General features: G+C 40.9%; 2 protein-coding genes across 4 annotated transcripts in view; one reads left to right on the top strand and one right to left on the bottom strand.

Annotated features, from left to right (window-relative positions):
• Positions 1-499: 499 nt before the first annotated feature.
• Positions 500-3,792, bottom strand: AMIGO2 (adhesion molecule with Ig like domain 2). The gene is made up of 2 exons (XM_086399780.1): positions 3,395-3,792; positions 500-3,031 (listed from the first exon to the last, which is right to left on the bottom strand). Exon 2 carries the CDS (start codon positions 2,966-2,968, stop codon positions 1,403-1,405), a length of 1,566 nt encoding a protein of 521 aa, XP_086255906.1. The 5' UTR covers positions 2,969-3,031; positions 3,395-3,792; the 3' UTR covers positions 500-1,402.
• The window catches only part of PCED1B (PC-esterase domain containing 1B), a 195,687-nt gene continuing 173,439 nt past the window's right edge, over positions 3,528-25,775 (top strand). For all 3 annotated transcript variants that reach the window (XR_015163731.1, XR_015163730.1, XR_015163732.1), the window contains exon 1: positions 3,528-3,664. The gene's annotated coding sequence lies outside the window, so the exon portion shown is untranslated. The remainder of the gene's footprint in view (positions 3,665-25,775) is intronic.

The following is a 25,775-nucleotide window of genomic DNA, read 5'->3' as shown; positions in this document are numbered from 1 at the left end:
TTTGGGTTTCATTTATCCCTGAGAAAGTAAAGCAGCTGGACTTGATAATCCATAGACCTTCAGACCTAGGCAGTGTTACACTAGCCTGTCCTAATCCCATTCCTGTCCTCTATCAGTACGTGGTATATTTTCAGAAAGTCAGTGCAAGTCTGTGATGGATCTAAGACCACCGGGAAGTCATCACTTCCAGGGTGGGAAGGAACCTCTGAAATCTCCATTTCATAGTTGAGAAAACCTAGGTTCAAAGTGGGTAGTTGATTATCTCACAGTAGGGATGGGAATAAGGAGGCTCCTACATGTTCCAAATTCAGAGCTTAAGTGACTTTCAAACCTGGCTGAAGTGCATAATGGTATCAGGTAAAATGGGATATTGAAGGTATTCACTGGGTAGGACACTCCATAGTCTTTTTTCCTCTTTAAAAAAAAAATCTATACTGTATAAGAAATTTGGAGAGAAATCTGCAATTGATGGTGTTTAACACAAAGCAGCACAATCAGATCACATAAAACGTCTTAGATTTATATTTTTAAATAGCCAAATAAAACAGAACATCAAGTCGCAGAACACACGTATTTACATTAAATCAAATGTCCAAAGTACAATATAGTGGCATCTCTTTAACAGTTCATACAATTTAAGACTTTTACACACACAAGCATATAGACAAATATTAGTCTCCTAGAACAAAGGCTGAAGAAGTTACTCTGACATTTTGGCATTGACACTTACATATTTATGGCAACAAATAATGATGGCTTTAAACTTTCAATAAGATCTTTTGTACAAGGATAGGAGATGTACAGAATGGAAAGAAGATAGTCAAACAAATGTACCTTTACTGTACTATTTATCTAACACCATGTGCAATGTGGCACTGCTCAGCAAATTTGATGAGGACTGTCTATTTACTCTGGTCTGCAATGATAACATGAACTGAAGTATCCCCAAATCTAACTGTACTTTGTGCTTTATAAACAACTGCTGCTTGGTTCTTCCTTCTGCATCTTTTAAAAATGAACACTTTTCTTTAACATAACTCAACTTTGGTCCCAATAAGTTAGTAAAATCTCTAATATCTGAAATTTAGCTTTTCTTTCAAGAATCCCGAGTGAAAGGACAATGTCAGTCACGTCACCTCCAGTTCAGCTTTGAAATTATCAGTGGTGCTAAAGATGAAGGTATTATCTAGAACTTAAACTCTGAAATATAACTCCATCTTTCTCTGGCATGAACCTAAGTGCTTTACCACATTACTTATAAACCAGTGAAAGAGACCCTTTGGTTTTATTTCTGAAATACAGAACAACCCCATTTCTGCCCTGCTGTTTATTTTTGCAGACCACACACAAGGTTGAATATAAAGAGATTCAATCACTACATTGTACAAATGCAGGCACAAAATTAAGTGGACGCCACAAAGGGTGTGTCTGAAAACACTGAATTGACTGAATCTGAGTCGGATTTCACCCTCGTGGACTTTAAGATGCCCTCAGCTATGACCGTTTCATTGGGAAAGAGCCTGACTTTCCCATTCTGCCCTGCTGCAGTATCCTTCAGGGGTTCCAAAAACACTACTCTTTTCCCCGCCCCTGCCTTCCGTTCATCAGTGGGGGCATCACTATCAGGGCCGGAAGTGAGAATAGATGCATGGACATTGCTTTGGTTTAGCATATTTTTTCGTCTCTTGGGTTTACACTTGCAGGGACACGGTGTCAGATAGAGGTACAGAAGTACCAAAACAATGCTGGCCACGCAGGCTGCAAGAGTGGTAAAAGCTGTGTTAAATGCCTCGTGTGCATGGGATTTGTTTATGGTGAAATTGCTCACGTTTATTGTAACATCCACAGTTTCATTTAACAGACGTTGCCGATTCATTGCAACACAGGAATACACTCCAGCATCCTCAAAACGAGGACTTTCTATAACCAGGCTTCCATTGGGAAACACATGAAAGTTTTCCATCTCTTTATCGGGCTCCAGCACTCTGTTATCTGGACCGACCCACATGAAATCGGTATTTGCCCTACCAGTCTTGCCGTCACAGTGGACCATCAGCCTTTCCCCGACCTGAGCCTCGTGAATAAAGCCAAGGGCACGGAAGGAACTATTGATGATACTGTCAGAGCAGTTCAGGAAGCTATCCTGGAGCAGAAGCACCTGATGGAAGTGCCTAGTGTCAGACCATAGGCGACAGGTATAATCATTCTTAAAATCCATCACTGAGCTGAAGTGCCTACGGTACCAAAAGATCAGCAAGGAGTAGAGAGAACAGTCACAGACAAAGGGGTTTCCATGAAGGAAGATACCTCTCAGTTGCTTTCCTGGCACTAAATTTATATGATGCATTGGCAGAGAGGAGATCCGGTTATAAGAAACATCTAGAAACATCAGTTCTGCCAGCTTGAACCTTCCAACATACAAATCCATGGGAAACTGCGTGAGAAAGTTTCCACTTAAGTACAGTTTTTGCAGTTGGGAGAGCCCTCCAAACGCTGAAGGATCCAGATAGGAAATGTGATTGTTGTAAAGCAGGAGCACTTCCAGAACCTTCAGCTCTTGGAACACTGCACTTTTCACGGTCTTCAGCTTGTTGGATGACAAGTCAAGACACTTCAGATTTGGAGTGGTGGAAAAACTGTCCGTGGAAATGCTCGTGATGTTGTTGTGCCGAATAATGAGGGTGTTCAGCTTTACCAACGATACTGGAATCCACTCAGAATCTAGAAGCCCAATTCTGTTGTAACTCAGATCCAGTCTCTTGATCAGCCTGAAAAGGTTCCCAGGCACCCTGGACAGATTTTTGTTGGTGCAGCTGACGATGTCAGTGGCACAGATGCAAGCAGTGGGGCACACCCCGGAGGCTCCACGGCTCACAGTCATCGTGATAACCAACAAACACAGCAGTTGCTTGCAGCCCGGTCTGACAACTCCAGGCAGGGTGGGCAGTGCGTGTAAACGTAAAGACATTATGGTTGCCTCTGAGTCTCTTCCAGGAGCCTTTTCCACCAGCTCAGCCTCCCACCAGTGAACCTGGTAAACAATCAATATTTAAAGAGAGGTTAAAAAAACAAAGATTCACTAGCACTAGTTAACCCTTAAGAGTAATATCTGGCTTTCTTTCCAGTAACTTTTGAAACGGAGGGTTTTTTCACACTGGGGAGTCTATGTTAGATGCCAATTTTTCCTGGGTTACCCCTGCTTACAGGCATTTACAGTTCCATTCTATTGGCACAACCTTCTCAATATCAGAAACTCAATTGTTTTTTAAGGTGCATCCTGCGTTGTTGTTGGGTTTGTTTTTTTCTCTCTAGGAGACACAAAAATACATAAACGCGTCTTATAAACAATTACAGGGAAATACTTAGCAAGCCACCCGTCCAGAAAGCAACTCACAGAGCTGGGACGCCTCACGGGCTCCGGGGATAGGCCGCCGACGTGGTGTCTTCTGCAGGTCTGTGCGTCCGTCTGTCTCCGTCTGTCACTCCGGCATCTTAAGACTTCCTTTCCCTTTTGCTCCCGGCGGGCGGCAGCCTCTCGCTGGCTCGCAACTTTGTAGAGTTTCAAGCCGCCGTTTCGGCGGCAGCAGCAGCAACCCCGGCCGCAGGAAACGTCTCGACCGGCTCCGGTTGGTTCTCCCGGGCTTTCTTCATTGCTCGGCTAAAGGTACCTCCTGGGCGATCAGGTCGTCGCGTGGGGCGCCCGGCTCCTGGAGCCGGGTCCGAGGGGCGGAGGCGCGGGAAGCGGATCGGACCCGGCCCCACCTCTCCGCTCACGGGAGGCAGCAGGGCCCCGGCTCCCCGGCGCCACCGGCCGGGTTTTATCCCCGCGCGCTCAGGGTCGGGTGCGGGGCGGGGAGACCAGTCCCGCCCCTGCGCGTCCTCCTTCCAGCGTAAACCTGCTCCCGGGCTACGGGCGGGAGCCGGCTGGGCGCGCGGCAGGGGGCGCGCGGCGCGAGGAGGGGGCGACGGCGCAGCCAATCAGAGCGCCGGCCGGCGCCCCCCCACGCACCCACCCCGCGGCCCCGCCGCCACCCTCTTCCTGCCCCTCTGGGTCCGGGAGAGCGGCCGCGCGGCGGGGCGGGGGACCCACACCGGAGGCCGGGCTCGCGTACCCAGGGGTGAGGACGCGCTCGCGCACTGCTGCCAATCGCGTCGGCGAGCCCAGCCCTGACTCGCGGGCTGGTGGGGTCGAGGGAGGTTAAGGGACACGCCCAGCCCGGGAGCTAGAGGTCGCAGCCTTGAAGACCCACGTGTCGCGACCGCGGGGGTCGCGTTTTTCTCCCATCGAGTCCGCTGAGCTCCTCGACCTTTTATCGCTACCCTTCTTTGGGCGAAGGCCCGGGGGGCTCGCAGAGCGCTAAGTAGAGTGGGTTTGTAGGTTTGCAAAACAAACACCGAAGCCGGCTTCGGTCTCCACCCTCATAAGGGGGGCGGGGGGTAAGCAGAAAAATCCGGCGCGTTCCCTCCGGTGCAACAGGGTCTCCTACTGGGGGGAAGGAACCGCGGAAGCGCCGCGGGGACGCTGCTCACCTCCTGGGGAAGTTCGGTCCCTTTCCTAACTCAGGAGGAAGCATCAGGGTTCGTGCCCCATTCGCGAAGAAGCGCAGGAAAGAAGGGTTGAAGCCGACCTTCCGCCTGGAAGGCAAAGATAAGAGTATTAAGCTTAAAAGCAAAAAAAAATCCCAAAGCCAGCCGTTTTTGTTTTTGTTTTTTCAAAATGTGTTCGCGCGGGATAGAGACTGATCCCGGAAGGGGTGTCTGCCGAGGTTCTTCATCCTTTCCCAAGAGGCAAGCTAGGAAAGGTGCGAGACCGGGTGGACAAGGCCGGGCGAAGTGAGGAGACGGGGTGGAGCTGATGAGCTTTTCGATTAAAAATCCATTTTTGTTTAATTCGGGATTTGACTGAGCCAAATGACCCATTTATACATTATATCCGGATTTAAAGAACTGAATTACTTCCCTGACGAGATACTAACCAAAGCAGAAGGGACAGGGACATTGAAACGCACTAAATTGAGAAAGACAGTTGGGGGCAGGGCACATAACTTGTAATAGTACTTGAAAAATAGAAACGATGACGTAGACGACCGACTCCTCGGCCCCGATACCCACACACTTGAGCCACCTTGAATTTAGTGCGCGTTGGTCTCTACATTGTCAATGAATGGATTCATGTGATGGCACAGATCTGTTAGGCCAGTGCCAAGTGTAAATAGAATTGTGTGCATCATTAGTTTAGCTAGGCTGTTTGTGGAATGAATCTGAAATAGCACCGGTAAATTGAGGTTTTTCAGGTGAGAGCAGCTTGATTCAGATTAGTTTTGGTTTTCTGAAAAGTCGAAGTTTATCATAATACAGTCTGAAATGCTTCAGGAAACATTTCTTACTGAAAGTTCCCAGGGGAAAGGCAGAGGTTGAGATTTTCTAAAGTTTAGGCCACGTTTCTTTGGGTTCTCAAAAAAAAAAAAAAACAAAAAAAAACCTTAGTGTCCAGGGCTTCATTTTTACAGTTATAATGATTAGCACAGAGAAATAGATTAAAATTACCCAGAGGAACACTTTTTAAACAACTAATAGACGACCAGGTTTTTGCAGGATTTTACTAAATAACATCCTATTCAAAGGAAAAAAAATGAAGATGGGAGAAAGACCTATATTTCAAACAAAAATGGTTTAAAAAGAAAAGTAGCTTTTGAAAATGGAAGCAGAATGTTATGTTATTAGGGCTGCAGGCACATCTTAGAAACTTTGTGCAAAGATTACACAGCCTAAATAAACTAAATACACTCAAAATCCGAAGGCAAGTTTGTTTACCCATTTGAAGACCTGATTTTGGGGATTCTGCACATTTACCAAGAGGAAAAGAGTTTTGAAAAGGGTGGGTTTACTTGACTTGGTGAGTGAAAGCCAACAGTTGATCTTAATGATGGTGTAAGGTGGGACCTTACTTTGTGGCGGATAACAGTTTTATCTTTCTGGAATCCCTTCTTCTTCTACCAGATCCACCCTTTCCACTAGAAGGTATATTCCACAAGGGTGAAATGTTTTATGTTGAACACTGCTCTGTTCTTAGCTTCTAGAACTGTGCTTGCCGCTTACTTGTCTTTGAAGGAATTTTTGATAAATTAACTGGGGAATGAGGAACCTATCTTAGGCAGCGTGAATCTACTCATTGCCCTCCTGCTGTCTATACTTCAAATTCTTGTAAAGAGAGGGAAGGAGGAGCCCTGTGAACATTATTTGAGGATCCAGTAGTGCCTGAAGGCCACTGCACAATTTTATTTCCCTTCTAATTACATTCTCTACCCACATCCCTTTTTCTTTTTCCATTCTTATTCTTCCTCAATTATTTTGAGTTGCGTTTCATGTCACTTGAAACAAGAATCCTAGTATATATGATGGTAATAATAAACAAATAGGTATTGAGCTATTACTATGTGTCAGATATGACCTCTGTGTTTTACATGGGTTATTTCATTTACTGCTCACCAAAACCCTGTGATATTGTATAATCCTATAATTCAGATGGTAAACAACTGTGTTCCAAATTATTTGAAAATGGAATGGGACAAAATTAGCTTGAGGCTCCATTTGAAGGATTTAGATTAAACCAAAAGAGACATTTTTGACAGGGTGGTTCCAGCTTAGAATGGGTTGCCAAGACAGATGGTTGAGTTGCCTTCTCAGGAGTTTAAAATAGGACGGATAGATATTTCTCTGGTCTTTTCTACATGGCACAATCTATTAGTTTTTTTGTTTTTTGTATGTGTGTTTTTTGACCAGTAATGACTCCAGGATAGGAAAAAGTGGGTTGACATTTGATGGGATTCTGAATCTAGCCTGTGTGGTCCTTTGGCTGGGGTTGCCTGGGGGCAGGGATTTGAGTAAATGAAATCTCAGGGGTCTTCTAGCCCTGTGATTTCTAGAATTTCTCAGGTTGTAATCAAAGACCTATGGAATTAGAGCTAGGAGACAAAAAATTGTTATAGGGCTAATTTGATAATTTGGAGTCATTTTTACTAATCATGAATACTGTAATAGAACTTTATATGCTATGAGGGGCTTTCACATTCTGTATCTCATTTAATTCCAGCATACATCCTGTGATCAGGTATAATTGGGACACTAACCTAAAGTTGCCTCTTTTTTTTATTTCCTTGGTGATAACATGGTTAAGACTCTGTCTTCCAATCCAGGAGGTGTGGGTTTGATCACTGGTCAGGGAACTAAGGTCCCATATGCTGCCTGGTGTGGCCTAAAAATTAATAATAATAAAGTTACCTCTTTTTCTTTTTAACCTGAGAGGACTTTTGAGTGGTTTTCAGGGACAATTCACAAGAGTATCTAGCTCTGCAGGGGCCTGATTATTGCAGGTGGAAGCTTTCTGCTGAAGGCACACTCTAGGGACAGCCCTCTTGGTAGGGATTTTGCAATGTGACTGCAGCTTAGGTCACAGAAAACACATAATGTTGCCCACCAGCTCTGCAAGTGCACTCTGCTCCACAACCTTTTGGCCTGCTCCAGTTGGTTTTTGTAAATTCTCCAAGATTTGTGACTGAACCAGATCTTGAACCCAGTACTGTGCTTTTGGCTGTATGCGGATTCAAACTCCAACCCCTGTGCTCTGAACTCCAGGTGGCATGGATCACCGTGTGGCTGGGTTCTTTGGAATCTCCCTAAGCTAGAAATGGGGCAGGGAATGGGGATGGAACATGCAGCAAGTACCCACATGCCCTCCCCAGGGAGAGCCCACAGTGGGGCAACTATTTAATCAATCACCACTTACCCATTTGCTCCTCCCTTTATTTTAGGGGGTGGGGGCTGAGGTGGGGACAGATTGCAAAGCATGCAGGATCTTACTTCCCCAACCAGGGATCAAACCCATGCCCCTTGCAGTGAAAGCACAGAGTCCCAACCACTGAACCACCAGTCCACCCCCCACCCCCATCTGTTCTTTCTATCGCCTGTCTTCACTGACAAGGACCGGATAGAATTTTTGTTGTTGATGATGTTGCTTTTAATTTAGTTGAGATAAAATTTGCATAAGCAAAATTCATCATTTTGAACATTCGAAAATATACTGTTGCGTGTTTAGCACTGTCTACTTCTAGAATAATTCCATTACTCCCGAGAGGAAGCCCTGGACCCAGTAAGCAGTCACTCCCATTTTCCTCCTCCCAGCCCTTGGCAACCACTCATTTACTTTCTGTCACCATGGATTTGCCTATTCTGAACATTTAACATAAATGGAATCATACAAGATGTGGCCTTTGTGTCTGGCTTCTTTCACTTAGCATACTGTTTTCAAGTTTGGATGAGGTATTATAGCTAAAGGTTGTAGAACCAGTTGGGATCATCCCTTTGAAAGTTGTACATAGATGGTTTTCTTGCACTTGAGCGTAAACATTGGCCATCTGCTCCTGCCATTGTCAACCTTGAGACTCAAAGTTCTACTTATTCAGAGTCTTCAATTATAAGTGTCAAGTCCCTATGTGATTACAGAAAACCAGCAGGTTCTGAGTTGAGAAGATCTAAGTTCTAGTCCTGGGCAAAAATGCTTTCATCTCTCCATAAAACCTAAGAATCAATTAAGGATATGACAATTAATGATTTCTTAAGTTCCTTTTAACTTCAAAACGTGAATCTGATTTTCTGATCTGCTGTTGCCCAGGCCCCGGGAAGAGAGATGATTAGAACAGAGGTACTAACCAGTTAGAGCCCATCTGGGTTTAGTTCCTTCCTCTGGGTCAGTTATCACTGCAGTGGGTAGACACAAACTCCTCTTTTTCCCCAGTGATGTCAGTCTTATTGCTGTTTCAGGAAAAGTAACTGAGAGCAAGTTGCCTATAGTCAAGATATCACTTTAATTTATTAAGTATTCAATCACAAAGGGGCAGATCATTTCTCAAAGGAAAAAGAAAGATGCCTCCTTAATGTCCAACAGGGATGTGGGTGAATAAATGATTGTGCATCCATCCGGCATTGTGCTATATTGTCATTAAAAATAATGTCCTGTGACATAACAAAAAATTACCAAAAATTGTTCTTCCACTTTTTACAAAAGAAAATACACATGTATATGAATTATCTGTATGTATAGAAGATCATCTGAAAGAATATATACTTATAACAGTGGTTTTAAAATTTTCATCTCTTATCTGCATTTTCTATTTCTCTGCAATGCTTTTGGGATAAGAAAAACTACAGTGAGAACTTACCATTGTTTCAAGTTATTTACGATTAAGTCATGTGCATCAGTATTTCTTCTTTGTGACTCTGACTTAATTTTTCAGCAACTCTAGTTTCCCTGGTGGCTCAGACAGAAAAGAATGTGCCTGTAATGCAGGACACCTAGGTTCAGTCTTTGGATTGGGAAGATCCACTGGAGGAAGAAATGGCAACCCACTCCAGTATTCTTGCCTGGAGAATCCCATAGACAGAGGAGCCTGGCGGGCTGCAGTCTATGGGGTCGCCAAGAGTTGGACACGACTGAGCGACTAACAGTTCAGTTTCAGAGAGCAAACTCTCTTCTAACTTCTCAGGCAGCAAGTGACTCTGATTTCCCCTGATTTGAGGTACTATAATTGCTGTCCCCTCTTAGCACAGCTGTCATTTATCTGGCAGATATTTCCTGAGCATCTGCTAAGTGCTGGGTGCTGTCTGTTAATCTGAAAAGTTTAGCAATACATACGAGCTACTGTAGCTCACAGGTCACGTTAGGATTAGGCACATGTAGTCACTTACGTATTTCTTATTGGCCAGTCATTCCCATTCCCAGGTTTGCAGTTCTGCATTGGCAGCTGGGTTTTTTTACCACTAGTGCCACCTGGGAAGCCCATTTATAATCTTACTGGTAACTTTATTTCTGCTGAAAGAATAAATTCATTGTTGTGGGGGACCTGAAAAGGTTGCAAAAGGATGATTTTCTCTTTGTCATAATTATGTAACAAGAGAAATAGACTTTTTTTTTCTTTTTTTTTTAATACTCTGAATTCTCAGCCTTAGGAATGAAATAAGCAGATGAAAATTTGCTTTATAAAACTGTCTTAAAGCCATGCATCTAGCATTATGGTTCCTTTTATGTTTTTGTTCATAAATGGTAGGTGCTCTAGTTTTCATTTGCTTATTATTAGCCTGAAGGGATCATATAATTGAATTCTTAAACGCTATTATATTTCTTAAAACTGGGGCTGATTTTATTTCTCTGAAAAATATGGATAATTTTTAACAAACTCAGTTTAGAGAACTACATGAAGTGTTCAGAATCCAATTTTATATCTTTTAAAAAACATGATTTCCTGTAGCAGTAATTAATTTATCATACCTTTGTAAAGGTGCTATATGATTATTCAAGGAACTATCTGATTGGAAACAGTCATTATTTGCTAGTCAACATTTACACAAAATAGAGTAAAATAAAATTGAAAGAATATAATAAACACTCTATTATATAACCAGCAAATACTTATTCAATTACTTTCAGCAAATACAAGGCCCTCTGTGGTGGATGCTCCATGAGTAATAATTGGCTCTGGAACTCTGACCTTTCAGTCTGTGCTAGTGAAAAAAAAAAAAAAATCGAATTTAAATGGAGGAAGACAGAAGGACCTCTGGAAAGATCCAAGGAAGCGGGCTTGATAATAAGACCAAACATTCATTCTCAGTGTCTACCAGGCTTCTCATTTAATTTTACAAAGATCCTGCAAGATGACCAATAACATCCCCATCTTCTAAGGAGGGCAGTAGAGCTTAGCTAGTTTATATAACTTGCCCAAGATTACAAACCAGATCTCTCATCCAAGTTTGTCCCACTCTGATCTCATGCTCAACCATTACCTCTTATACTTCCTGTCAGGGAGTAGAATGGTCAGCCATAATTTAAATTCCTTTCAGCAAATATTGTTAGTTCTGGCCACATTCCCAGACCCATGATATGGTTGGTCTCCTCTAGGAATGTGTAGTGTTATTAGAATAATTATAGGATATAAGACAGTATATAATTCAATTTCAAATTGCGTATAACCAAGAGCTAAAATATTTGCAACAGAAAATATGTACTTTGGGCATTGAAAATTCCAGTACAAACAGAATTTTAGGTCTTACTCGTTTCTTCTAATTTTAAGTCAATCATTTCTTGGTTGACTAAGTAGCTGATTCAACAAACTGAATTGGATGCACACAAAAACATAATTTAGAAGAAATTATTTGAGTGGTCAGGGATGAAAATGATCTCTCAGAATTAAGCAATGATAGTATGAATCCCTGGAGAAGGAAATGGCAACCCACTTCAGTATTCTTGCCAGGGAAATCCCATGGACAGAAGAGCCAGGTGGGCTACAGTCCATGGGGTCACAAGAGTCGAACACAATTTAGTGACTAAACAACAACAATATGAGTCCTTCTGGCTCATTTTGTCCATGGCATTCATAATGGAGAATTATAAGCTAGAAAAGTAGTCTCTCTTTCCTGGCACATGTAAATGGTCTAAAACATCCTCTAACTGTATGCCAAATGACCATGTGTAAAAAGGGGTGGGGGAGCAATATGGTGAAATTGAGCATTGAATAAAGACTTGAATCCCTGGGTTCTTGTACCAGAACTTAACATTTATTAACTGTGTGGTCTTAGGGAACTCACCCAGTCTTTCAGATTCTCAGCCCTCCCAGTTGTGAAATGGAAATGCAGTACCCATGTATACTCTATTTGATTTCACAATGTTGATGGAGATGAGACATGTGAAAAGTGCTTTGGGAGCTCTAAAGCTGTAAAAGGGTATTAGAGTGTGTCCTGTTCGTGTGTTCTTCATCCTTATTGCCCTTGTGCCTTGGATGTGATCTGACACAGCACAGATGTTTAACAAATGTTTGTTGAACCTAGTGGAGCCGAAGCTAGGTTTATGTACAGAATAAACAGAGCTGGAGAGGTATCGCACCACAGTGGTGTTTGTACTAATTATGTGGCTCCCCTGAGCCGGGCTGTATCAGAGCACAGCAGGTCCTCATTCGGTCCTCGTCTGGAGAACCTGCTGTTGGCTCAGCCCTGCCTTACTCCCCATGGAACTCTCAGCTGCTGCAGATGGGAACGAACCACCAGTCTGCATGCCTGGGCCACCCAAAGCCCCGGGGGACTTGAAGCTGGCAGGTTACGGAGGGCATCCTGGGTGAAGACCTTTAGTTAGGAGAGATGACTGGCAATGTCAGTGACACACTGGAGAGTCCCCAGAGGGGTTCTGAACTATAGGGAAAAACAAAATTAAAAAAACAGTAATCATCACTCTCTCCAGAGAGCAGTTTTGATGTGCTGCTGCTTGCCTCCTGCATTGTGATAGAAATGCACGGTAGGAGACCAAGGAAGCTTTGTGTAGGAGAGGTGATGTGCAAATCTAAACAAGTTGCTGGAGGATGAGTCTGCTCACTGACATTTCCTCCTTTGGAGAAACAGCTAGATGATGGAAAAACAAGCTAGTGTGGCAGCTGTCCACATTTATCTCAAAGTGGAATTTTTCACTTATTCAATGATATTTATTAGAATTTATGGACATCTGAATTCCCTTTTCTGGGAAGGCACTGAGGACCTTGATTCTATTTTCATAAGCAGAATAACATTGATCTGATGGATATCATATGTGTTTGTTTGCTTGTCAGAGGATGAATTGGCTTGAATGGCATCTGACTCAATGGACATGAGTTTAAGCAATAGGGAGATGGGAAAGCACAGGGAAGCCAGGTGTGCTGGAGTTCATGGGGTTGCAAAGAGTTGGAAACAACTTACCGACTGAACAACAACAGGGTGTGTCTAGGAGGAAAGCTGAGTAGTGGCTTCTCCGGATAGACTACCTTGATAGTATCAACATACCCCAAGATGTTAGATTCACGCTTGATATTTTTTAATGCCCCAGAGCTAATTTGACATGTGGAGAATGGCTTATAACATAAGCCAAAAGAATACCTATCTATGAATTTAAAGCAAACATCAAGTGGATCAGAACTCTGCCTGTTAGAAAGCTTTGGGAAGCCAAGTTTATAATCACAAACAAATTTGCTGAGTGTGAAATAATAGAGAAGAGTAGTTTGATGAGTTCAGTGTTGAGTGATACCAAATGATTATAGCATGACAAACCTCTTGCCATAAGAGAGGTATGTCTGTCAACAAGACCACACATTCAGGTTGGCTGGACCCAACACTGTCATCCCTGGGCAGGCTATTAAAGCCATTAATCAGCGAAATCTTCAATTACACAAGAAATACAGCGGCATCATGATGCTGCCCCAATCAGAAAATTACACTTTCTATTCAAGACGATCTCTTCCTCTTTCTTCAACAGTATAATAATAACAGAGTAGCAAAAGCAGAACAGCATCGTAAAGAAGGCAGAGTGGTGACGGTGCAGAAGAGAGGCAGATGGACAGAGAACACAGAACTCTTTTCAGAAAGAGTTCTCAGAAAGCTACAGAGCTACCTGGAAGAAAAAAAAAAAGTCAGTCTCCAGAAATAATCCTGAGAAGCAGACATTCTGCAGAACCTCAGTAAAACATAATGATACATCATGTATATTGAAAGTAAACTGAATAATTACACAAGCAGAAACTGAGGTCTGTCCAACAATTTTGAAGAAAAAAAGTTCCAGCAAAGACAGTTTGAGATAAGAATCGTGTAGCACAGAGAGGAGGATTAACAAAACGGGCAAAGTCCCCCAAATCAAAGAACAGACTAGGTCCTGTGTTCCCTTCTAGTCACTAACTGCCCGGTGATAACCACTCTCATGACTTCTGGATTTGTTCTGCCTTTTAGGATACATTCAGTTCAGTTCAGTTCAGTTCAGTTGCTCAGTCATGTCGTCTCTTTGCAACCCCGTGAATTGCAGCACTCCAGGCCTCCCTGTCCATCACCAACTCCCGGAGTTCACTCAAACTCATGTCCATCGAGTCAGTGATGCCATCCAGCCATCTCATCCTCTGTCGTCCCCTTCTCCTCCTGCCCCCAATCCCTCCCAGCATCAGAGTCTTTTCCAATGAGTCAACTCTTCGCATCAGGTGGCCAAAGTACTGGAGTTTCAGCTTTAGCATCATTCCTTCCAATGAACACCCAGGACTGATCTCCTTTAGGATGGACTGATTGGATGTCCTTGCAGTCCAAGGGACTCTCAAGAGTCTTCTCCAACACCACAGTTCAAAAGCATCAATTCTTCGGTGCTCAGCTTTCTTCATAGTCCAACTCTCACATCCATACAGGACCACTGGAAAAACCATAGCCTTGACTAGACGGACCTTTGTTGGCAAAATAATAGCTCTGCTTTTGAATATGCTATCTAGGTTGGTCATAACTTTCCTTCCAAGGAGTAAGCATCTTTTAATTTCATGGCTGCAGTCACCATATGCAGTGATTTTGGAGCCCCCCAAAATAAAGTCAGCCACTGTTTCCACTGTTTCCCCATCTATTTGCCATGAAGTGATGGGACCAGATGCCATGATCTTTGTTTTCTGAATGTTGAGCTTTAAGCCAACTTTTTCACTCTCCACTTTCACTTTCATCAAGAGGCTTTCTAGTTCCTCTTCACTTTCTGCCATAAGGGTGGTGTCATCTGCATATCTGAGGTTATTGATATTTCTCCCGGCAATCTTGATTCCAGCTTGTGTTTCTTCGAGCCCAGCGCTTCTCATGATGTACTCTGCATATAAGTTAAATAAGCAGGGTGACAACGTACAGCCTTGACGTACTCCTTTTCCTATTTGGAACCAGTCTGTTGTTCCATGTCCAGTTCTAACTGTTGCTTCCTGACCTGCATATAAGTTTCTCAAGAGGCAGGTCAGGTGGTCTGGTATTCCCATCTCTTTCAGAATTTCCCACAGTTTATTGTGATCCACACAATCAAAGGCTTTGGCATAGTCAATAAAGCAGAAATAGATGATACATTATATACATGAAATATATACTCTTCTTGTCTGGCTCTTATTGCTCAACTCTGTGCTTGAGGGTTTCATCCATATTTTTGAATGTAGTCATCAATAACCTCACAGCTATATAATATTCCGCTCTGTGACTCAATCACAATTTATTTCCTATTTTAAAAAGCATTGCCTAGTCCAAGGTTATGAAAGTGTTTCCATCTAAAAGGGTATTGCTTTATCTTTCAATTTCTCTCTCCAACCCAATCTTGCTATGGTCTGAATATCTGTATTCTGCCCTGAACTCATATGTTGAAATCTTAATCCCCAAGGTAGTGGTATTAGATGTGGGGCATTGCAGAGATGATTAGATCATAAGGGCAGAACCCTCCTGAATGAGATTAAACTCAGGAGAGACCCTTTTCTGCCAGGTGGGGTCATAGCAATAAGACATCATCCATGAATGAGGAAGCAGACCCTCACCAGATGCCAATTTTTATGGTATTTTTGTTATAGCAACCCAAAAGGTCTAAGACACATCTGGAATTGATTCTTGTGTGTAATGTGAAGTAGAAGTCAATAAACATTTTTTTCCATATGGGTATCCAACTGACCCAGCATGATTTATTGAAAAGACCCTTTTCCCTGCTGAATTTCATGGCCATTTTATCATAAATCATGTGATCATATATGTATGGATCTGTTCTGTTGGACAGTTATCTGTTCTTATACTAGTATCACACAGTTTTGATTATCCGTAGCTTTATAATAATAGTTCCTGCTATAGTGTGAGTCCTTCATATTTGTTCTTCAAGAAAAGCTTGGCTTTTCTTGGCCTTTGCTTTTCCATATGAATTTTAGAATTTATTTGTATTGATTCGTACATTGCTGGGAAAAAAAAATAAGCCTACATCTTGGATTTTGGTTGAGATTGCATGGAAGTATGTAATAATCTGAAGAAAAACTTATATCTTTGTAATACTGAGTCATCCAATCCATAACAAGTCCACTTGTTTAGCTTTCCTTTATTTTTTCTCAATAAAATTTTGTAATTGTTAGTCCTGTACATCTTCAATTAGATTTATTTCTAAGTGTTTGAGTTTGGGGGTACTATTATAAATGTTTTATTTTCTATTTGTTTGTTGCCAGTATATACAAGTAAATATGGCTTATGTCATAGCTCAGTTTGCTAAATAAAATACCATAAACTGGGTGGCTTATGAAAGTGAAATCACTCAGTTGTGTCCGATTCTTTGTGACCTCATAGATTATACAGTCCATGAAATTCTCCAGGCTAGAATACTGGAGTGGGTAGCCATTCCCTTCTCCAGGGTTTCCTCCCAACCCAGGGATCTAACCTAGGTCTCCCACATTGCAGGTGGATTCTTCACCAGCTGAGCCATCAGGGAAGCCCAAGAACACTGGCGTGGGTAGTCTATCCCTTCTCCAGCGGATCTTCCTGACCCAGGAACTGAACCAGGGTCTCCTGCATTGCAGGCATATTCTTTACCCACTGAGCTATAAATTTATAACAAATTTATATGTCACAGTTCTAGAAGCTGTAAAGTGCAAGATCAAGGTACTGGCAGATGTGGTGTCTGGTGAGGGCTACCTTCTTCATACATACACCATGGCTTTTTTTCTATGTTCTCATGTGGCAGAAAGGCTCAGGGATTCCTCTGGATACTTTTGTAAGGGCACTAATCCCATTCATGGGGTCAGAGCCCAAAGTCCCCATCTCTGAATACCTTCATCGTTGAAGTTAGGATTTCAAAATACGAATTTTGTAGGGAACACAAACATTCATTCTACAGCAACTAATTTTTGTGTGTTGATTTTCTATCCACTGTCCTTTATATTCTCTTATTGATTCTAAGAATTTACCTATAAATTCTTTAGAAATTTTCTACGTACGTGATCTTATTGTCTAAAAATGACAGTTTCATTTCTTCCTTTTCAGTCTCCATGACTTTTCTTTCTTCCCCTTCCCTTTTGTGGGCTTCCCTTGTGGCTCAGCTGGTAAAAAATCTGCCTGCAATGTGGGAGACCGAGTTTCAGTCCCTGAATTGGGAAGATCCCCTGGAGAAGGGAAACGCTACTCGCTCCAGTGTTCTGGCCTAGAGAATTCTATGGACTGTATAGTCCAAGGGATCGCAAAGAGTCAGACATGACTGAGCAACTTTCACTTCCACTTGCTTTTTGCTCTGGCTAGACCTCTAGTTATAACCTTATTTGTTGTTTTGTTTTGCTGAGTTGCTAAATTGTGTCTGACTCTTTGTGACCCCATGGATTGTAGCCTGCCAGGCTCCTCTGTCCATGGGATTCTCCAGGCAAGAATACTGCCCGTTTCCTTCTCCAGGGGATCTTCCTGACCCAGGGATTGAATTCTCATCTCCTGCAATGGCAGGCTGACTCTTTACCACTGAACCACCAGGGAAGCCCAGTTACAATGTGGGCATGCTTAACCCAGTCCCAGTATTAAGGACAAGATTTCAGTATTCTACCAGTGAGAATGATGTCTGCTGTGGGTAATTTGTAGATATTCTTTATCACATTAAGGAAGTTCTGTTCTTGGTTGGCTAAAAATTTTCATCACAAGTGATGTTGAATTAATTTATCAAAACCTTTTTCTGCATTCAAGATGATCGTGTGATTTTACTCTTTTTGTGAATGTGGTTAAGTAAGTTTATGATTTTTAAATGTCAAACCTACTTGTAAACCTAGACTAAATAGCACTCAGCGTACTATATCACTGGATTTGATTTCCTAATATTTTGTTAAGAATTTTTCAACAATGTTTAGGAGAAAGGTGGGTTTGCAGTTTTCTCAGAATGCTTATCAGAGTTTTTAAATCAAGTTTATACTTTTTTTTTTTAAGTCTGAGAAGTTTTACTTCTGTTTAAATTATATAAGGGTTATTTTTCCTTAAATTTTCGGAAATTTCATTGATAAGCTCTCTGGGCCTAGATTTTTCTTTGGGGAAAGGTTTTTAAATAATGGGTTCAAATTTTTAAAACATACCCGAAACTAGTCCTATATTTTCTTTCTCTCAGCTTTGGTAAGTTGTGTTTTTTTTAACAAATTTGTCTGTATCACCCAAATTGTCAAGTTTTTCTGAATAAAGTTATTTTTAGCATGGTTTTATTGTGCCATCTATAGTGATATCTCCCTTTCATTGCTGTTGTTGCTGATTTTTGTGTTTTTTTTTTACTTTTCTTGATCAGTCTTGGTTTTATTAAGTTTGGTAATCTTTTCAAAACCAATTTTTGAGTTTGTTGATTTTCTGTATTATATATGTTGGATTATTATTTCCTTGATTTGGTTTTTATCTCTATCATTTATTTCCTTAGGTTCGACTGCTACTCTTTTTCTAGTTTCTTGAGATTAATACATAAATAAGTTGGGTTTTTTCTGTTCCATTATTAATCTCTAGTTCAATTCAAGGTGGTCAGAGAAGATATTCTTAAATATTTCAACATTTTGAAATTGCTGAGACTATTGTTCATTGGAAGGACTGATGCTGAAGCTGAAACTCCAAAACTTTGGCCACCTGATGTGAAGAACTGACTCATTTGAAAAGACCCTGATGCCGGGAAAGATTGAGGGCGGGAGGAGAAGGGGACAACAGAGGATGAGATAGTTGGATGGCATCACCGACTCAACGGACATGGGTTTGGGTGGACTCTGGGAGTTGGTGATGGACAGGGAGGCCTGGAGTGCTGCGGTACATGGGGTTGCAAAGAGATGGACACGACTGAGCGACTGAACTGAACTGATACTATAATACATTGGTTTTAATAAATGTTCCAGGTACACTTGAAATGAATATGAAACGGTCATTAGTAGGCGTAATTTTATGTGCAAAGCAATTAAATCAGGTTTGCTAATTATACTGTTATTATCTTCTATATCCTTACTGATTTTTTATTTTTAGCTTATTCTATCCACTGTTGAGAAAGTTATGCTAATGCTGCCCATTATGATTGTTGATTTGAACATTTTTCCTTTTCATTCTGTCCATTTTGGTTTGATTTATTTTGAAACAATGCTATTGGGTGTATAGAAACTTAGGACTGTAATATCTTCCTATTGGACTGACCTCTCTTTATCTCTGATAATATTTCTTGCTTTAAAGTTCACATTGCCTTATACTGGTAGATTTACATAATTATTTTCATTGTTGTTAGTGTTGCATGATATATTTATCTTTCCTTTTACATTAAAAATTTCTTTGTTAATATATTTAAAGCATACAGTTGGGTTTTTTAAAACCTAGTCTGAAAATCATAGTCTTTTACTTCAAATTTAGTTCAGTTATATTCAGTGTAGTTGCTGGCATAATTGGGTTTCTAGATATTATCTTATTTTCATTTTCTATTAAGCTCTTCTCTTTCATATTCCTTTTTTCCTTGTTTTATGCTTTTTTCCCTCTTTTTTGCCTTTTTTAGATTATTTAAAAATTTTAAATTATTGACTTTTTTTATTCTAATAACTTATAAATAATACATTAGTTTCTTATCCTGGTAATAGTTATCCTAGAGATTACAAAACATAGGTTTATTACAGAATTATAAAAATTATTATTTTTACCACTCCTTTGATATTTTTATATCCTTAAACCTTTCAAGCTGTTTAACCTTCCTGCCTTTTCTGTTCTTCTTGTTTTGCATTTTAGTTCTACATAGATTTTACTCTCCAAAAAAATTAAAATTATTGTTTTGCACAGTTAATAGGAATTTATAAATATTCATGTACTTACCCTTTTCAATGTTTTTTTATTCCTTCCAGCATTTTTTTTTCCTGAAAATAGACTTGCAATGCAACCACTATGTGAGTTAAGTATGTTAGTTTAAATATATTTGAGATGGAATTTTGATTACATAATCACCGAAAATAGATTGTAAGTTTGGGTAAGACAACTTTAGTGTCAAGGTCAGGCAATAATACTGATTTTTCAGTAAAGTTCTGAATTTACTCAGTCAAATTCAAATACTTACTGAATAGTGTTTTCCAGTTTTCCAAGAGTGTTAACATTTACCTCTCAGTTGATACTGCTAATAACTTGATTGTGTTGTTGTTCAATCACTAAATCCCTGGATTGGGAAGATCCCATGGAGAAGGGAAAGGCTACCCACTCCAGCATTCTGGCCTGGAGAATTCCATGGACTGTACAGTTCCATAGGGTCGCAAAGAGTTGGACACCACTGAGCAACTTTCACTTTGACTTTTCAGTCACTAAGTTGTGTCAGACTCTTTGCAACCTTATAGACTGAAGCCTGTCAGGCTTCTCTATCCTCCACAATCTTTCAGAGTTTGCTCAGATTCCTGTCCATTGAGTCGGTGGTGCTATCTAACCATCTCATCCTCTGCCGCCCCTTCTTTTGACTTCTCCTTTTGTAACCTGCCAGGCTCCTCTGTCCACATGATTTTTTAGGCAAGAATATTGGAGTGGATTGCCACGTCCTCCTCCAGGGGATTTTCCTGACCCAAGGATTGAACCCAAGTCTCCTGCATCTCTTACATTGCAGGCAGATTCTTTCCCACTAAGCCATCGGGGAAGCCCCCAATAACTTGATAGATAAGCCCAAAAGACAAAAAAGTGGGGATCATGGGAGGAAAGAGACTCGTTTAGATTTACACACCTTACACTGAACCCAAGTCCCCTGATGCCTGACTGTTTCCCCAGAAGCAGTCAGGTTTCTGACTATTGTATCAACTAGGAATGCCTAAAATAACTCATATGTCTATAAAGAAGAGTATGCCTATGGAAAATACACCCCTCAAAATATACAATTTAAGGACAACTTCTTAAATGAACACCCTCTTCCTTTTTATAGCTCCTTATCTAGATTTTTAAAACTCAAAACACACATAAACATCTGCCTGTAGCAAACATAGTAAGTGTCCTCCCAGTTAGAAGCTCACGTTAAAGCCACGCAGAAGCGAGAAAGGGAAAGTGAGGTGGATTATATTGTTTATTTTAGTCTTTCTGTTTGGTTTTCCTTTCTAGGCACTGGACTGAACTTAGTTTTAAGAACCAGTAATGAGCATTGATTATTGGTATTTTGCTTTTAGAAATAAATAAAAATTATTTATTAGTATTTTGGTTTTAGAAATGTTTAGATAGAAAAATACGAAGAGTGTTTTGGGAACTTCTCACTGGTAATATCTAGATTTTATTCAGTGGAAAGTCAACAAACACATACCCCAAAGAGCCATTAATAAAATAAACTTCTGGAGTATATAGGGCTCTCCTGCTTTTCCAGCACAAGACAGAACAGGTACTTACTAACACTAACTAACTGAATGAATTAATGAAAATACCTCAGTATATAGCTGCATGGGGGCTTCCTTGGTGGCTCAGACAGTAAAGAATCTGCCTGCAATGCAAGAGACCTGGGTTCGATCCCTAGGTAGAGAAGATCCCCTGGAGAAGGGCATGGCAACCCACTCCAGTATTCTTGCCTGGAGAATTCTATGGACAGAGGAGCCTGGCGGGCTATAGCCCATGGGATCGCAACGAGTCAGACAAGAGTAACTTGTCTGACTTGAGTAACTAACACCTACTTGCTTACTTATCTAGCTGTGTCTCCTCAGTTTACCCAAAGATTCTCTCGGCCCCATTCACAGAGATGGCAGCACCAGCACTGAAACAGCAGTTACTTTCTGTTAAATTTGTAGTAGAGGGAGAAAAGGATGCAGACACAGAAACCATATTATTATCCATGCTCCAAATGCTGTCCTACTGAGCTTTGTGTCATAGCAGACAGGGTTCCTCTCCTCTCCACGTGAAGCTTGCCCCCTGCCATGCTGTGAGAAGGAAGCATTTGATTTGGAGCAGTGGTTGACACTCTGCCAGACACTTGTGCCTTCTCCCCAGTTCCTACCTCTGAGAATTCCTGCTGTTCACAGTCTCTGCTGTAAAGGACAGGTCTACATGGCCCTGACCCCACCCCATATCCATCTCGCCCCAATCTGAATAGACCAGGAGCAGCCTCATGGACAGCCACTCTCTGAAAATCTGAACCGAATTACAGACATGGCCATCAGTGGCTGTGGGCTCCTGCTCAGAGCTCACGTCCATCTGGACTGAGGTTGGCACCAGTGCATGCCAAAATCAAATACAACCAAAGTTACTTGAAAACCAAATTATAAACAATCAGAGGAAGCAAACTCTTTAGAGGGAAGGCATTAGATATGCTAAAAAAAAAAAAAAGGTGGGGGGGGAAGAGTCAAAAGAGAAAGAGTGAAAAAAATAGAGAATCAGAGACCCACTGACATTCTAGTTCCCAGGTTAGGTTGCTATGACATCCACCTGGACTTTGCTTCCTGCCTCTGGATGTCCATAAGATTGCCAGTTTTATCTTTACAGGTAACTCCTCTTTTTAATTTGAGTTAATTCACATGAGATTAGATTCCTGGCAACCAACAGCCTCTTGACTGATGGGTTTCCCTTCCCGACCAGCACCCTGCTTTGGTGCAGTCCTTTTCTCTCCTGTGAGGAAAGAACATGACCTGAAAAACTCTCCCATGTCAAATTGTCTTGACTTCTCCAGCAATATCTTCACAAAGCACTGCTGTGAGAGTGCAGCATTAGACACCAAGGAATAATAATTCCCAATACCATTTTGGGCATCAGAATATATTTTGGAATCTTCCCAGAGCAAGTTCTTTTATCGCAGTAGCTGACCATGCCCTCTGCCTAAAAGAGCTGCTTATCATTATGCAGAAACATTTTTCTATTCCCCTACAACATACACACACACACTCACACACATATGAAACTCTTCTATCAAATTGTTAAGTTCCTGAGAATAGGAAAGGATTATGTCCTCACCATCTTTGCATACTTGGCACCTTAGTATATGAATGTACTTTATGAAGGCTGACCCCTATAGCATTCACTTGGATGGATACTTATCATGTACATAAATTGAACAAATACTCTTTCTCCGCCTCTCTTCAATTTTAGAATGTCAGAACTGACATTCTCAGAAACTTTCCTTTCCCCTTTTGCTACTCTTTCTGGACTTCATGTGAACTTTGCTAGAATGGTTTGAAGAGGATGAGAAAGACAGGAAAGCAGAGTTTACTTAGCCCAGGAAAAGAAGATTTAGAGGTGGCCCAGTCACAGTCACAAGGTCATGATTAATGAGGCCAATATAGGTATTTGAAGGGATTTTCTGAGCCAGCACAACCTCCTGTTCCATCTGTACACTCCCAACATCGGTCCATAAATCCGCAAGGTCACGTCCATTACCTGCCAGTCATAAAGCTGAATTTCCAATGAGGACATTCAGCACATGTTCATCAATGCAAGTGTCAGCACATAAACCCAGCAGCTCTGAAGGAAGGGCTACACTGTGCAATTTTCCACTCCTTCCTTGGAAAAGGGGCCATTCTCACAGGCTTGACCTATAGCCAACGAAGGATTATTAATAGAAACTCTTGAATCCACTGCTATTCATAAATACTCTTTGAGGCAAGTTATTTTCGTGCATAAAGGACTGTTTTTCTAGCAATCATTAACATTTCACTTCTCTTTTGCATGTCATTAAAGGCTAGAGTAATATTCAGAACCCTCAAGAAAATCCTATATGGAAATAAAAGAAAATTATTTTGTGAGCATGTTTGGTTCACTTGCATATTATGTGCCTGTCTTTTCTGGTTCAGTAATATGATTTATTTTGTAAACATGCCAGTTTTTACAGACTGAGTCATTGTTAATGTAGAAGCTGAATCATTCATCCATCAGTTAATACACTTATTTTCCTTTTCTTTCTCTATATGTTTATCATTATATTAGAAAAATATTAGGAATTCTTTCATTGTGGGTACTTCTCCCATTTGGTTGTGTCATTTGGTTCACAAGTAATATGGTAAAGCTATTATAAACTTTGTGATGTTTCATATTTCTATTCATAATATTGAGTCAAAACCTTGAGTCACGTTAAATCCTTCAGTATCTGAAATCAGATGCCTCCCATATGAGAGGTGAACAGAGAGTCTGGAAAGGGTCAGATAGAAAGGAAACTTCTTCTGACCATGAGAAAGGCCAATCAGACTTTGAAGTCTAGTAGTAGATCTATAGGAATTTACTTTTAAAGTTATTTGATCATCTTGTTTCAATAAGAATCTAGTTTATCCCATTTTAGAATATAATCACCCAGGATATTAAGTTCATTTTAATGTAATAACTTGTTAGGTACATCTCATTATTTGTTCCAGATATCTTCAAGGAAAAGAAATGTAGAGTACAATAAACAATATTACATAGAGCCAGACTGTGATTTTAGGGAGGGAAAGCATTAACTGAGAAGAGAACTGAATGCTAGTCATTAAGGTATTGCCAATGAGTTGAATGGTTCTGCTATTTAATTTGGTTTTATTCTGCCTCAGTTTCCCCTTCAGTAAAATGAGATTCTTCCTCTGACTGAAATCTCACTCTAAGGCTCATTAACCTTTTTTCTATTATTTCTCGTGTGACACTAAACGTCCCAATTACAATGCATTTAACAATTTACTATTTGGTAGCTATCTTGTATTAAATGCAATAATTATTATTGGTTGCCATAATATTTCCTTTTCTTACTTTATCATTGGAGAAAACTGAATTAAAAAGAGTTTATTATGAATTGTTTCTAAAAACACTCAGAGAAATAATTTATTATAGACAATAGCTCCTATCTAAGCCACTATGCTCGGAGAAGGCAATGGCACCCCACTCCAGTACTCTTGCATGGAAAATCCCATGAGTGGAGTAGCCTGGTAGGCTGCAGTTCATGGGGTCTCGAAGAGTCGGACACGACTGAGCGACTTCACTTTCACTTTTCACTTTCATGCATTGGAGAAGGAAATGGCAACCTACTCCAGTGTTCTTGCCTGGAGAATCCCAGGGACGGGGGAGCCTGGTGGGCTGCCATCTGTGGGGTTGCACAGAGTCGGACACGACTGAAGTGACTTACCTTACCTTACCTAAGCCACTATGCTATTGACTTTCTGGTAATTCCCAAGAAATTTTAATTGCTCTTGCCAAATTATCTTTTGGCAAGATATAGGTATTATAGACTCATAGCCTACCTGCTTACTAAAACACATGATCTATCAAAATTGTATCTTAACATCATTAGCTTTTAAATGCTAAAAATCATTTCAGTGCTTGGAAAAGTCTGATGAGCATATTTCCATGTGGAGATTTTCAGATAGAATGTATCAGACAATGTGAGTAGAACAGAGAGCTTTTGACATGTTTTGCCTTTTTTTTTTTTTTGGTGCAGTTTCACATGTCTTTATTGTCATAATAATAATCATCAATGGAAGGAAAATAGATCATTTGACCATTTCCCCTCCCTCTCCTCCCAATTCTGCATTGAAAAAATTCCAATCAAATGAGTGGTGATATCAGAAGGAGATTCTAGATTTCCTTTCAGAACCAACATGTAATGGGCTAAACCATAAAATCGCCATTGATGGTCAGAAATGATTGACCACTGGCAGTTTCATATGGCTTAAGTCAAGGAGCTTTGAGTTTGCATTCCAGCCCTGAGAGTCACTTGCATATCAGCTCCGGGCAGTTACTCAACGTCTGAGTCTTGGTTTGTGAATTAGGAATAACACCGACTTTGGAAGGTTGATGCAAAACTTAGCAATGTATAGAAACACTATCTGGTGAGAATAAATGTTCAAGAAATAGTTAATGGTACAATATTATAATCAATATAAGTAACTTAGGGAGTTTCTTCCCTGGCCCTTTAGTAATTTCTGCATAATGGCAAAGGTGATAGTCGCTATGGTAGAGAGAAATGGAAAATGTTTACTAGACACAATTTTGAAAGCCCCAATAGCTTTAAAAGGCCTTCCATTGCCATCCTGTATGTGTTGGTATGTCCT

This window comes from Bos grunniens, chromosome 5, assembly GCF_055505025.1.
Source record: "Bos grunniens cultivar Pamir isolate PY7600 chromosome 5, Bosgru_T2T1.0, whole genome shotgun sequence".
Taxonomy (NCBI): domain Eukaryota; kingdom Metazoa; phylum Chordata; class Mammalia; order Artiodactyla; family Bovidae; genus Bos; species Bos grunniens.
Note: the sequence above shows the minus strand (reverse complement) of the source record. Positions and strands in the feature narration are given on the sequence as shown.

Coding starts and splice junctions, on each gene's coding strand:
- AMIGO2 (XM_086399780.1), bottom strand. CDS start 2,968: ATGTCTTTACGTTTACACGCACTGCCCACCCTGCCTGGAGTTGTCAGA.